The sequence below is a fragment of the Urtica dioica genome, chromosome 6 (genome assembly GCF_054948205.1).
Source record: "Urtica dioica subsp. dioica isolate 48M chromosome 6, U.dioica_male_clone48M_v1_H2, whole genome shotgun sequence".
In the NCBI taxonomy this organism is placed as follows: domain Eukaryota; kingdom Viridiplantae; phylum Streptophyta; class Magnoliopsida; order Rosales; family Urticaceae; genus Urtica; species Urtica dioica.
The window spans coordinates 41,525,409-41,538,226 of NC_142761.1; the positions used below are offsets into that span (position 1 = coordinate 41,525,409).

The 12,818-nt window shown below is 34.7% G+C and overlaps 1 protein-coding gene across 1 annotated transcript; it reads left to right on the forward strand.

The window, feature by feature from the left end:
• Positions 1-1,923: 1,923 nt before the first annotated feature.
• On the forward strand, positions 1,924-4,577 carry LOC149394243 (transcription factor bHLH62-like). Its single transcript, XM_089616946.1, has 8 exons — positions 1,924-2,686; positions 2,772-2,930; positions 3,029-3,094; positions 3,186-3,254; positions 3,337-3,408; positions 3,515-3,748; positions 3,851-3,929; positions 4,020-4,577. Exons 1-8 carry the CDS (start codon positions 2,114-2,116, stop codon positions 4,055-4,057), a joined length of 1,290 nt encoding a protein of 429 aa, XP_089473072.1. The 5' UTR covers positions 1,924-2,113; the 3' UTR covers positions 4,058-4,577.
• Positions 4,578-12,818: the final 8,241 nt, after the last annotated feature.

Genomic DNA, 12,818 nt, shown 5'->3' on the forward strand with positions numbered 1-12,818 from the left:
CATGAACGCAGTGAGTGAAATGTCCAAGCATGGATTCGGAAATTGAAGAGTAGAGCCAACTTACAACAAACTGATCAAATCGAAGCCATCGCAAGAACTCAGGATTGAGAGTCCTGACTGAAATTCCGTCAGATCCAGGGCGATCCACGAACTGAGGTGGTCGTGCGATTGTTCCGAGGAGGATGCCGTCGAGGCTGTGAGCTCTCACTGCCGGCAGAACTTGCGACCGCCATAGGTTGAAATTCCCTCGCTCAAGACGAAGGGACAGAGGATTGAGATGCGCTGGAAGGACTTGCGATTCTTGAAGCTCTGTCATCAGATTCTCCATTGCTGAGCTCGCCAAGCTTGATGGAAAAGCCATGAAGATCAGCGTAGAAGAGGATCGAAAAAAAATCTTGACCTAGATTGGCTCTGATACCATGAAGAAGTTCTTAGCTTGAGAGAGAGATGAGAATTTAGGCGATGAGTTTGTGTAACTGATTTTGGCTGAGTTCTCATTAACAAGAAACGATTATATACCAAAGGTTACACAGATGTTAAATTACAGTGCTAACAACTTTCCTTACTGACTCTAAGTTATACTAACATACACACAGGTGTAGGCTAACATCTATGTTATTCCAATACATTTTAATAAAAAAAAAATCTCTGGTTGGGATTTTATTTTTGTTTATAATATTATCTTTATTAGTCTACTCTTTTTTTTTTAACTATATTTTTGGTTTTCGTCAAATTTTTTTAATTAACTTGTAAATTGTCAAATTAGTTACCTAAATATTATATCCAATATTCAAGTATGAACACTCTAGTGATAAATAAATAAATAAAATAAAAAAGTGCTATACTTTACCTTTCCTTTTTGTTTGATAAGAACTGTATACTACTTGAAGAGGTTTTAAGTAAATCACCAAATTTTGATACTAAATAATGTGGTTCATCATGAGGTGTAAAAATTTAATTTAAACATATTGTAATATAAAAATGGTAGTTGATGATTCTTAATTACTATAATTATTTAACACGCTTGTGGCACACAAGTGAAAATTACAACTTAATTAATCTGGTGTCCCACTTTTCTCATCCTCTATGCATTAATCATTAGTAATTAACCCCACATCAAGAATGACAACAAACAGAGTTTACTGGTGTTTCTGTGCATCAGAAGAAATCAATCATCTACATGACCTAACCACATGATTTTTTTTTAAATACAGCACTGATATAAATTATAATTATATATATATATATATATATATATATATATATATATATAATATAAGTTAGCAGTATGATCCAAAAAAGACAATCCAAGAATGGCCAGCGAAACGAGGAGTTGCTAGAAAGACTTCAAAAAAAAAGGAAAATTTTATATTATAGACCGCGTAATTTACAAATATATTAGACCTGTTATTTAAAAAAAATGTTTAAAATTAGACTTTTATCATTTTTTTTTTCACAAAATCATATTTATATCGAAAAAAAACTAATATGCTTAAGTCATCAGAGAACCATCAATTTTTTTTTTGAAAATTAAAGCTTAAATATTATCGAGTCATTTTTGCCTAATAATGAGTCATAAATCCAATTTAAATATTTTGTAAATAAAAAATCTAATTTTAATATTTTGTTAAATATTAGATCTCCAATACACTATTTTTCCAACTCTTTGACAAATGTAGTTAAAAAAAACAGAGCTAACTCGTTCACCGTCTATTACGGAGAGTTATTATGCGAAATTCTGGTTTTCCTTCGTATTTCATTTTCATTTCATTTTAATCTACATTTTGTTGTGAGTTGTGTGACACAAGCAAATAATATTTCAAAAAAAAAAAAATACAGTAAAATGAAAATTAATTGATCAGATCAGAGCGTATTATAATATATATGAAGGTCAAACAGGGATTTCCATTTCTTTATCTTTCTTTTGCTTCCTCTCCACTTTCCTATTATAATCTCTCTCTCCTTACTTTCTCAACTCTCACTCTCTCTCTCTCATTTCCTTCTTCAAATCCTCATCTTTTTTCTCTCTCTCAAACAAACGAAAGAAACTCATCTCTCTCTCTCTCTATCTCCGAATTTACATCACCTCTGAATGAAACTGTGAGCTTCAACAATGGAAGCATTCAAGTACTGCATGGAAATCGAGTCCAACACCGACCTAAACTCAGCCTCATCGGACCAATTCTCCGACTGTTTCTTCAGGCAGAGCAACGCCGGCGAGAATTGGGAGAACCCAGGCCCGTTCGAGTCCGCTCTGAGCTCGATCGTCTCTTCCCCAGGCACGGCGACGAATTCCGGCGCCGGCGACGGGTTCGCGATCAGAGAGCTCATCGGCCGGCTCGGAAACATCTGCAACTCCGGCGGAGACAACAACAACAACAGCGCCAACAACTCCTGCTACGCCACGCCGCTGAACTCCCCGCCGAAGCTCAACCTCTCGATGCCTCCGCCGTTCGCCGGCGACCCAGGCTTCGCCGAGCGCGCCGCCAAGAACTCCCTCTTCGGCGGCGGAGGCCAATTCGCTCTGGCCGATCCCGAGCTGAGGCTCAAAGCCGCGGAGTTTGGAGACTCCAGAGAAGGCTCGTCGGTTTCGGATCAGATGATAATCCCGCCCGAGAATGCCTCAACCAGGAAGAGGAAATCCGCGCAGAGAAGCAAAGCCTCTGTTCCCAAACAGCCTGAAAAGGTACGATTCTCTCGTCCAAACACTCCACGATTCCCATTTTTCCTCTTTTCCAATTGCTGATAGGTTTTCGTGATCTCTTAATCAGGTTGCGACGGAGAACGAGGAAACGAAGAGGAGCAAAAGAGACGGAGATTCGCCGGAGGAGAAGAAGGAGATCGCAAAACCACCGGAGGCACCGAAGGACTACATTCACGTTAGGGCTCGGAGAGGCCAAGCCACGGACAGCCATAGTCTCGCTGAGAGGGTACGAACGGACAAAATTTCATAATCATACCCATTTATATATATATATATATATAATGATCTTATTCTCAAATCTGTTTTACTTCGGTGTTTTTGCAGGTGAGAAGAGAGAAAATCAGCGAGAGAATGAAGTTTTTGCAAGATCTTGTTCCTGGTTGCAATAAGGTATAATCACAATTTACATCACATATACAACTCTTAGGGTTTGTCTCAATTAAAAAAAAATGTCTTAATTTCTCATTGTTTATATATATAGGTAACTGGGAAAGCGGTTATGCTGGATGAGATCATAAACTATGTGCAGTCATTACAACGCCAAGTTGAGGTAATTAAGAAGAAGAAGAAGAAGAATAAATTTAATTTAGTTTTGAATTCGTTTGACTGAGTTAGTGTTTGCGATGTTTCAGTTTCTTTCAATGAAATTGGCGACTGTGAATCCTAGGACGGAATTCAACATGGAAGCTCTTCTATCAAAAGATGTAAGTTACTTTTCCAATTTTGAGAGAATCTTGAGACTGAAGATTTAAAAAGCCATACAGAAAAATTTATTATGTTTTCTTTTTTTCTTTTTTTTGGGGGGTTTAGATCTTCCAGTCTCGTGGATCTTTGCCACATGGCATTTACCCATTAGACGCTTCAGCTTTGCATTCATTCCCATTTGGGTATCAACATCAAAATCATCATCAATCTCAGCCATTGGCACAGCAACTACATAATGATCACACACAGACACAGTTCCAAGTCAACCCTCAAGCAGTGCATAGAACTCCGTCCATTCAATTGGCTGCCTCTGATGGATTCGCTGAATCAGCCCACCAGGTAAATATTTATATTAATTATTGGATTGTAATTTTTTTTTAATATTTACACGTTTCACATTCTCAAGGATGGTCTGTTATTCTTCAAAACATTGGTTCACAGGTTTCTACGTTTTTTGAGGATGATCTCCAAAGTGTGGTTCAGATGGGTTTTGGTCAGATTCAACAACAGAGCTTTCAAGGTAAATATAAAGCTCTTTTTATGTAAAGGTTTATTAGTTTTGAACGGTTCAGATCTAATCAATTTTTTTTTTATTATAACAAATGTGCAGGTTCAATGGCTTCAGGTCAAATGAAAGTTGAGCTATGATAATATACAATACAAGTCTCATTTTAACTCGATTGGATTTCATTCAGAGCCAATATCCAAGACAAAAAAAAAAAAAAATAATGGCCATTGTATATACACAGCGAATTCCAGTCTGAGTGAATCTCTTTAGACGGAGGAGTTTTTTCTCAAAAGAAAGAAGAAAGAAGAAAGAAGAAAGATGGGATGCTTATTTTTCCTTCAATTTTTTTAGCCAATTATTGATTCGGCCACTCATTCTTTGGCGGATTCTTCAGAGAATTCCTTCCTAAACAAAGTTAGAACTAAAAAAAAAAAGTTCAGAGAGATTCCATAACATTTAAGGTGTAACATGGAGAAGAAAATATTATTGCTTAAGAAGAGTCTGGAGGGAATTTTTTTTTCTTTCTTTCTTTCTTCTTTCGATGTGTAAACATTTTTTTTTTAATAATTATTATTACTATTATTATTATGATCCAAAACCCTTGTGTATGATGAACTTACTATTTAATAGCCAATCACAGATTACTATCATTATGCTAAACGCTTCATTAATATTCTTGCCCTTGATTTGCTAATCTAATACTACAGCAATGGACAATAGTACGTGTATGTCCTTGTCTTATTTCATTTCCTTTTATTTTTTGTTTCTGTTATTTTAGTGACTCGAATAGTACAATGAAAGTGACACCCTTTACTTAGAGTTAGAGTTGTTATCAAAGCTAAGCTGGAATAAAAAAAAAAGGAAAAAAAAAGCTAGTAGGACCCACAATAAGTTTGATGTTATATCTAATGTTAAATCGCGTAACTTGTGGTTTTTAACAGAAAATGTACTGGAAACCAGCTACTAAGTGGGGACAAAGTGACTCTCAAGTCCAATTGATGATTAAGAATGATTTGTGCTCTACCAAAAAGAAATCGAGTCTTGAGAGAGAAAAAAAAAATATGTAAAGAAAGAAAAAGAATGAGATTGATTTATTATTATTATTATTTTGGTTTTGTTTTGTTTAATGTCATTGAGCTGGAATCCAAAGTAATTTTACTGTACTGGGAAAATAACAGCAAAAGATTAGACTTTTTGGTGGCTATTATATTTCATTATATTCTAATCTTCATTATACAGATCTTTGGTAGTTGGAGAATTGGAAAATTTTGTTGACAATTTGAGAGAATCATCAAAAACCCAGGTTGGCAAAAAAAGGCAATTAAAGTTCTGACTTGGCTAAGGAATCAATTAGCTTTAATTTTTATTTTTTTAGTATTTATGATTATTTGCGAGGCCTAGTTTGTTGAAGAAAATCTTAATAGATGATGTACTGAAAGAATATAAGATGTTTGTTTGTGGTGTTTGAGCTTTTGAATTTGATAGATATCATATAACTTTTTGTAAGAGAAGAATAAAAGTGTTTCCATGAAAGTATTGTCAGGAAAATCCTTTTTCTAAACGAACATCAAAAGCTAACTCCGCCCATTTCCTTTTCTACGGTGAAAATGATTATTATTATTTATATAACAAATCTATAAAAAATCAACTTCTGGTAGAGATATGTGCATTTCCCTTCTAGAAGTGTGTTTTTATAAATGTTGAATGGACAACATTAAATATATATATTATATATATATATATATATATATATATATATATATATATATATATATTGATTTTTTAAGACTCAACAAGTGAACTTCCTAGGACCACATTTTTTCTGTAAAAAAAATAATAAAATCCAATTCTTGTAATAAAAGCACATAAATAAGTATTCTTTGTTATTATGATCAAATTCGTTTTAGCACTACTATTGTCAACTCTCTAAATTTAATTTGAACTAAAAGTGTTTTCGCAATCATGTTAATTGAAAGCAAAGTTGCTTCATTAGTCGATCACAATTCACAAATAAATGAACAAAAATAACATATATAACGCTATATACTCACATCAAATGAGGCTCACATGTCAGATGAAACTCACGCGTGTGAGTGTGCTGATCCGTCAACGCGTTGATAAATAACAATACTCATAAATAAATATATAATTAAATCAAGCACCTTCTCTCTCCTCTTCAAATTTTACCAAAAATGTTGTATATAATTCACAATTTTTTTTTTTTTTGCATGGAGCTCATACTTCATTCAGCTTATAATACCCATCTATTAAGAGGGTTATCTTATTTAATTGTGTGAAGTGACAATGTCATTTTTTTTTTTTTGGGGAGTAAAGTGACAATGCCAAATACCAAATCAATCTCCCACGTTGTCCCAAAGAGCATTCGGATTTAATTTGATTGAGGTGGTTCAGAACAACCCTTGTAGAGCATTAGTCATGTGCTAAATAAAGTTACAACGTCATTTTTGCTACGTCTACGTGGATGGGATTGAATTTCCTTCTATGTCCAATCATCAATTAGGTTTCTTCACTACGAAAAGAAAAGTTCTACTGATATGTATATAAACTTCGGAGAATTAACACAAATAATACCATTGCAATGTCCCTTACTAAATATAGCCCAAAATGAAAAATTTGACAAAAGTAGTACTTATGGTAGGTGAAAGAAATTAATTTTTCCCCAATTACCATCAACCCTACCATCTCCTCATTTACGTTTTTTTTCTTCTGAAAACCAAGTTTGGCCGATTATTTTTTCTTTTCTTCTCCCTCGTTTGGGTCTGAGCTGGAGAAGTTGACGAAGCTTGCTTGAGTTCTTCATCACTTGGGTCGCCGGAATCTTGCTCGTCGACGGTAAGTTTCCTACCCCCAACTCTATTCCCCAACTTCTCACGCTAAAAAAACTGAGACCCATTTTTTTTTCCTTCTTCTTCCTTACGCTCATTTGAAACCCATTTGAAACTCAACGTTTTTCTTCTTCTTCCTCGCCGGAATCTGCACACGTTGTCGCCATAATCTCTTCTTCTTCCTCTGAAACTCATAGTGGTTGTTCAATATTAAAGATCCAAGCTCATCTTCGTTCAAATCAAAGATCCAAAATTCTTCAAACAAATTTTGGTAAGTTCTTCCTATCTTTAACATACAAGAACATGTTTAATTGTTTTGATTCATGTTGAAATAGGTTCCATTGTGTTTGAGTGTGATTTGTTTGTCAAAATGGTGTTTTTTGTTGAATTCCCGATTTTTCCAGGGTGTCACGAAGTGAATCCAGTTCGTGACACTAGTGTCACGAACTGGAAATAAAAATTTTACCATGTTGTTGATGTTTTTTATTCTATTATTTCAGAATTAAATAACAGTTGATACAATCACGATGGAGTCGAGTGATTGCAGTTCGTCAACACGTCGGAAGCCGCGCGTTTCAGGAAATATAGGAGGTGGTACCGAGCGTCGACGACCTCCTCCTTCATGTTCGTGTGGTCTAAATGGAGTGGAACGAACTTCCTGGACTGCTGATAACCCTGGAAGACGATTCTATGGATGCCCCGAGTATAAGGTTTGAATATGTTTCTCGTTATCCTAGAAATCGTATACAAATCTTATAAATAAGGAGAATCGTGTTTGTAAATAAATATTCTATGGTTTATGGTTGTGACAGATAAAGAAATTCAATGGATGCGGGTTTTTAGAATGGATTGACCCACCTATGTGCCCAAGATCGATTCAAATCATTCCTGGGCTGCTAAGGAAGATAAATTAATTGGAAAACCATTTACCATCTTTTGTCGATGAAGACTTTAAACACGAAGAACCAACTGAAGCCAATGAATTTGAACAACTAATTGTATCTAAATTATTCAAGATTAAAATGCTGGTTGTTGTTGTTTTATTCATAGGTATTGTGTTATTGTTCAAATGAGTCGAAGATGTATTGAATGGTTTAAAAAATGAAATTACATTTGATTTGGTTTGACTTTTGTTGGACTCGCCTGTGTAATGTGATATTGGAATTGTGATATATCACCTCATGTGTTACGAAGTGATCTCAGTCCGTGATATTGAGTTTATTGTTAAGAATGGTTTATAAAACACAACTGTCACGAAATGAGGTCACTTTGTGACACATAAATTAATTTCGAAACAGTACATAAAATTCTAAACTAAGAAATTGATGTCAATATAATACATAAAGTTCTAAACACACATATATACAGTTATAAACACATACGTACAATCATAAACACATAATTTTAAGTAGCCTCAACATTGACATTTCCACGCGTGTGTAGTTTTAGCGCTCTGTGTCGGTATAATTCGGTGGTCATCTTCTGTCGATACATGAGCATGTTCTCCTGTTTGAAATCAGACAATGGAAGATCGTGCGCCAAATCTGTCACGGACAATGGTTGAGTTCGTGATCGATGTGTCACGAACTCGCTGACTCCGTGACAGATGTGTCACGAAGTCACCCACTTCGTGACAGAAATGTCACGAAATGGGTCAGTCCGTGACACATATGTCACGAAGTCAGCGAGCTCATGACACAACGGTCACGAACTCAACCAGTTCGTTACCAATATGTCACGAACCAGGATCCAAATGGGTTTGTAGACTACGTGATGATAAAACCTACCAAGATTCAATCGAACACACACAAACATGCAACAAACACAAAAACCTTACCGAGATTCAATGAAACACACACAATTATGCAAACAAACACAAATACTATAATTTCACACAGACTATTTCTTCCAGTCATAAATCATCACAGCAAATTTCTTCAATCTAGAATTTGATCTTTACCATCCTATTTTCATATCTACCCATTGTTTGGTTTCACTTCTCTTACGTTGTTCACACCTTTTCACAGAGACTATTTCATAATTTCTTCACTTCTCTCCACTTACCAAAGGAAATATCATCTCTTACCATTGTTCACGTTTTTTCAATATATATACAAAACCAGTTACTCACTAAGTCTACAAAAAAAAGCGCAACAATTGCAAAAAAAATATCAGTTACCCAGTAACATAACTACATTCATTATCACAATTATCATATAACAATAATCTACACAATCATCTTAAATAAATCAACCATAACAACAATCTCAATGGAAAAAAAGAAAACGAGACTGACCTTGAGAAACCCTAAATCGAGATCAGGCGAGAGAGAGCGAGAAACTGAGATCTTGGGTGAGCGAGAAATAGAGATCGTGGAGAGAGAGAAACACAGATCGGCCGGCCCACTTTTTGAGCTAGAAAGAAACATGGCCGAGAGAGAGAGAGATAGAGCGAGAAGAGGGACGATAGAGAGCGAGAAGAGGCGCGACATAGAGAGAGAGAGAGCACGAAGATGGGTAAGAGAGAGCGAGAATAGGGGCGAGAGATAAAGAGAGAGAGAGAGAGAGAGAGAGAGAGAGAGAAGAGGGGCGAGAGAGAGAAAGAGAGAGAGAGAGAGAGAGAGAGAGAGAGAGAGAGAGAGAGAGAGAGAGAGCAAAAAGATGGGTTTGATCTGGAAGAGGGGTTTGAGCGAATTGAAGAAGATGAAGAACCGTATAATAGTCTGAGTGTATTTAAGATAGTTAAGAGGGTATAATAGTCTTTACATAATAGGATAGGTATCATATGTGTCAATTTTTTCATTTTTGGCTATATTTGGTGAGTGACATTAGGATGGTATTATTAATGTCAATTTCCCATAAACTTTTCCAAGGTAATATATACAAAGTATTAGTTAATTTTGCGTTTTTTATATAGACTTCTCATCAAAATGGGATATTTCACAGAAGAAGATAAAATAATCAAAATAAATTTGTCGAGACATGATAAATCCTCTAGTCGTATCAGATCTAATCTAACATTATAGTCAAATGAAAGTTCACAGTATGCAAACTTAACATACATAGCACAAAACACTAAACACAAGATCTAACTTATTTTCGGTTCTTATCATTATTTGTTGATAGGTTCAAATTGTTGGAATAAATATGTGTTTATTGATATTAAAGAGAATTTAATGTTAATTTATTGGCTGATTTGTGGCAAATATTCGAGTGAGGTCCACTTTTTGAAATTGAAAAATTTGACCAAATTCTTATTTCTCGTTGCGAGAGATATAAGATCGGTTATTTATTTTCCAAATTGGAGATAAGATAAATGAGAAATTGATGCCGAAAGTGTGTTGAAAGACATCCAAAATTCTGAAGAAAAAAAATTTTGTTTGTGGTGTGGTTGATTTACAAGAGTCCCACATAGAATAAGAATGAACAAATGTTGTCAAAAAAAAAAAATTGGGTTCTCAAGGGTGACCTAATTTTGTAGAGGGGCAAGAGCTTAAGGGGAGAGCATGTTCTCATTCGGAGGAGAGGAAAAAAGAGAGTCAGGCCAATGGCTGAAAGATAGAAGCAAAACATACGAATATTCTTCCATTCTTTCCCCTATATTCTCTCGGTGTTGGTGGTAGTTTTCTGGCAACGTTCAAGTTCTCGGAGTTGAACACAGTTGTGCTTTGTTCAACTCGTACGTCGTTGTATCCTGGGAGGAGATTGCTCATGTTTTTCATCATTCGGTGGGAGAGCAATAACGATTTAAGAAAATTGTCGAACAAGCCTCGACGTGTTCTCATTTTCCCTTCCTCTATCGATTTCTTGGTTATATCGGTCGTTTATTTTATTTTTAGTTTATTTACTTTAATTTTTATTTTCATGTCTACGTATTATGTTATTAGTTTCTGATATTTATTTATTTATTATTATGTAATTTGTCAATTATTTTCTTGTTTATTATTAGCCATAAGAACATCGATCAAGAAAAATATCATTCTTTAACATACATACCATGAAGCTTACTTTGGGACATAGCTTTCATAACTATGCCTATGTTACTTTAGGTTTCTCCTACCCAGCGGTTTTTATATCTTCAACCACTAATTAATTTGGAGAGCTTCGTTGAATCAGGCTCAAAAATACCACCTAAACGAATGAACTTGAGAACTCAATCTTTGAAATTGACCATCCCAAAATGGAGTATAATGGAATGATATCTCAAAGTGAAATAACTAAAAGTGTATTGGGATGGTTGTTCAATTCATTTATGAAACAAGTTGAAAAGCTATTACTATATGCTAGATAAAAAAAATCAATAAAATAAAGCAAGTAGTAAATTGTAAATGATACATATAATTACTAATTTGATACGGTGATAAAAACACTTAATCTCGGAGCAATGCATGGTGTTAGAAAGAAATTCACTGTAACGAATAGAGGTACATGACTCAAACTCGTAGGCTTCCTCTCGAGAAACCGCATCTTCTATCTCCCGATGAACTATAATCTAAGCTCTTTTTGACATGACCCTTACCCAAAGATCATTCGATGGTCAAAATGCAAACACACATCATGATCAATCCTACCTATACATAGCACACATATACTGAACAACGATTTCACTCACAGTCGAAGAAGAACCATAATAATTAATTAATGAAGCTAAGGCCGGTCTATGACTAAGGATGTAACTCGATAAATAGGTAGGAATTTTAGGATCAATAAAAATATAAGACATGTTAAATAACCTAAATGAGTATTCCTAATATTATGTATGTAACACTTAGCTAAAATCCCTTGTTTTGTGGCTTGTGGTCTGAAATTTGCATGATTAAATGACTTGAAAGCCTTGATGGAAAAAAAGAAAACATGCTTCATTACATAGTTGGATTCCCATCGAACCAAAATGTTGTGATCACTGATGTGTGGCTCTACACATTGTATTTATCATCACCAATGAGATTTACTTCGATTGTTACTTCGACTCACATACACTGGTAGATGGTGTGAGCATTACACGGTTGGTGAAGAATTATTTTCTAACACTATTATTGATACGGTTTTTTAACTCAGTTATCCTTGTATTCATGTTCGAGTTATTGTCCACGGTTCTTCATACAAAAACTCGATTGTTATATACTTCTTAGTTCTTAGTGTGTCTATGGAGGAAATGGAAGTTGAAAACCAGAGATAATTAGATGAAATCCTAATATAGCATGGGTTTGGCTCTACTTTATAACTATGAGTCAAACTAAAAGGTTTTTCTTAATTTTTTTATGAGACTACTAGTGTCAACTATCCTCATACATGGCACTACACAATTTAGGGCAAGTTCACTGAGATTGACAAGGTGTAGGAATTCATGTGGTGCGAGTGTGGAGGAGATGAAAGTGTGCAACCATTAACCTCTCCGAATAGGAATAATTGCTACAAAAACATGCACTCATATATGGAAGAAAACTTTGATGTGTTGAAGTAAGTGGAATAGTCATCAACATACATATTCAATTATGTATCGTTTGGTTCATGATGTTTTATCGGTACCAATTCCCTGGAGTGAACTCTTAGCTAAGTCAATTTTATTCTCTGCGGACAGAATATAATTATCATTAAAGACGGTGTAGATTTTTGACGTTTGTAAACGATTGAGCTTTTGGTTAATGATCAATACAAGAATCGATAAAGAATTCAACTTATTTAAATGATGACTCTGGCGAGGAAGAATAAACATCATGATGAACTTAAAATTTATGAAAGATTAAACACTAGGAATTTTTTTTCATAAAAATTGATATTTTAGCGGGTTAGTCCTAACTCCTAAGCCGTGCTTATGCGGCACATCCTTAAATATTCTAAATTTTATAGTGGACGTGTTTAAAAAAATTATTCATGAAAGTTTTGGGCTAGAAATATAAAAATTAATAATTTTCAAAAGTTCAATAATACATATACCCTATGTTTTTAGTTGGTTTCGCCCATGGCCAAAACCGTTTTCCTAAGTTGAACTCGAGGATATCATTTTAAAAATAAAAAATAAAAATAAAAAGTCTCGACACTTCTATATTTACGTC

Coding starts and splice junctions, on each gene's coding strand:
- LOC149394243 (XM_089616946.1), top strand. CDS start 2,114: ATGGAAGCATTCAAGTACTGCATGGAAATCGAGTCCAACACCGACCTA. Junction 3,409..3,514: donor AAGCTCTTCTATCAAAAGAT/GTAAGTTACTTT, acceptor TGGGGGGTTTAG/ATCTTCCAGTCTCGTGGATC. Junction 3,749..3,850: donor TCGCTGAATCAGCCCACCAG/GTAAATATTTAT, acceptor ATTGGTTCACAG/GTTTCTACGTTTTTTGAGGA.